Source organism: Frankliniella occidentalis, unplaced genomic scaffold (assembly GCF_000697945.3).
Source record: "Frankliniella occidentalis isolate FOCC.00 unplaced genomic scaffold, Focc_3.1 Scaffold799, whole genome shotgun sequence".
NCBI lineage: Eukaryota > Metazoa > Arthropoda > Insecta > Thysanoptera > Thripidae > Frankliniella > Frankliniella occidentalis.
Genome location: NW_026267908.1, coordinates 13,237 through 14,783, shown reverse-complemented (window position 1 = coordinate 14,783; position 1,547 = coordinate 13,237). Strand labels below are relative to the sequence as shown.

Sequence of the window (1,547 nt, the reverse complement as noted above, 5' to 3'; positions counted from 1 at the left end):
AAACAAATCAATCAGCGTAGTGTCCCCGCAGGACTCTCACAGACTCTGCGATGGCTTCCGGGCGGTTCTGTTCCGGTACGCGCCTGAGCATACGCCCCATCATTTGGCCGTACGCGGCGCATTCGTCCAGAGGGTCCTGCTGCACACCGGCTCAATTCTCTTCCAGCCTTTCGTCCAGGGCCTCTAGCCGCCCCAGGAACTCCTCTGCGCGCTCGTCGCGGACGCGTCCCGGATTGGGCGTACACCGTTTCCGGCGGCGTTGACCCGAGCACCTGGGCCGCGGGGGGCGGGTGCGTTGTAACGCCGCGGTGGCTGAACTTGCTCTCCCACCTCACCATCTACTTCCTGCTCCTCTTCTCCGAGCTGGGCCCTCTCAAAACGCCCCTCCTCCAGCATCATTTGCACGTACTGGTCTTGTACGGCGGGGTCAGGAACGTCCACTTGGTTCCGCGGGGCCGCGGGCTGGTGACCCCTGCGCCTCCCTCTTCTACCCCCTCTAGCGCGTAGGGGCGCACCACCACCGCGCCGTTGGTCTGGCGAGTCTTGCTGTGGCGGGCGTGCAGGCGAGCCAAGCCCTGACGTTGCTGATGGTGAATGATGGGGAGAACCTGAGTGTTTCATTAAGAAGACTTTGCAGTGCAAGGAGAACACTCCTTCAACCGTGACAACTGCTCCACTCCGGACCAGGAAAAGTGCTGGAATAAAGCATTGAAGCAATTACTGAACACATTTTAAGCTCATAATTCAAAGAAGCTACCGGAGACAACAAGATAACTAACTGGGCTTTGACAACAAAGGCTAGAATAATAGTTTTAAGTTAAGCGTTAGTGAACATGCCACAAATCAATCTCTAGCCGTGTTGATTTAAATGGGACATGCGAAGTCAAACACATATTTTGAGAAGTCTCCTTTTATAACAAGGTTCAATTTTACATTTTAAAGAAGTTGCGGATGCTTAATTAATCTGGACTTCCAGGAAAAGAACTCACCCCAATAAACTGAGGCAAACTTTGCCATTTGAGTAAAGATTGGGATTGAACCTCACTTTACCTCCAGAGGTAGTCATGAATCGAACTTTCGGAGGATGAAAGGGGTAATTTGAAGGAAAACCAATGAAAAAGTAGAAGAACCCCTTTTCGTAGGGGGTCCCTGGTGCACCAGTGATCAAAACATGCACCTTTAGGAAGTCTTGTTCATCTGGCTCCATAAGTATCCCCTCCGGGGGTTCATCTATCAAATTTTTAATGTCACTGTAAATGAAACAGATATTCAAACAGTCAGAGCATTCTAAACCAAAAATATTGAGTGTAGGGAGGTGAAAGTTGGTGGTGCCATAACCTTTTCATACGAAAGGAGCATTGGGGTGTAATTTGAGTCACATCCGTAGAATTCATTTGAAGAGGATCCCAATCAAGCATCTTGGTGTGAAGTTTGAAATACAAGTTCGGCGAAGAATGTAGATCTTTGAAGGGAGAAAGCACCGAACGCACCGAACAGGAGCAAGAACAATAGCCTTAATGGCGGGAACAGGCGGGAAGAAGAAGAAA

The 1,547-nt window shown here is 50.1% G+C and overlaps 1 protein-coding gene across 1 annotated transcript; it reads right to left on the bottom strand.

The window, feature by feature from the left end:
- Positions 1–737: 737 nt before the first annotated feature.
- LOC127751726 (ubiquitin-conjugating enzyme E2 Z-like) lies at positions 738–1,418 on the bottom strand. Its single transcript, XM_052275713.1, has 3 exons — positions 1,339–1,418; positions 990–1,250; positions 738–798 (listed from the first exon to the last, which is right to left on the bottom strand). The coding sequence occupies exons 1-3, from the start codon at positions 1,416–1,418 to the stop codon at positions 738–740; spliced, it is 402 nt and encodes a 133-aa protein (XP_052131673.1).
- Between the last annotated feature and the right edge of the window lie 129 nt (positions 1,419–1,547).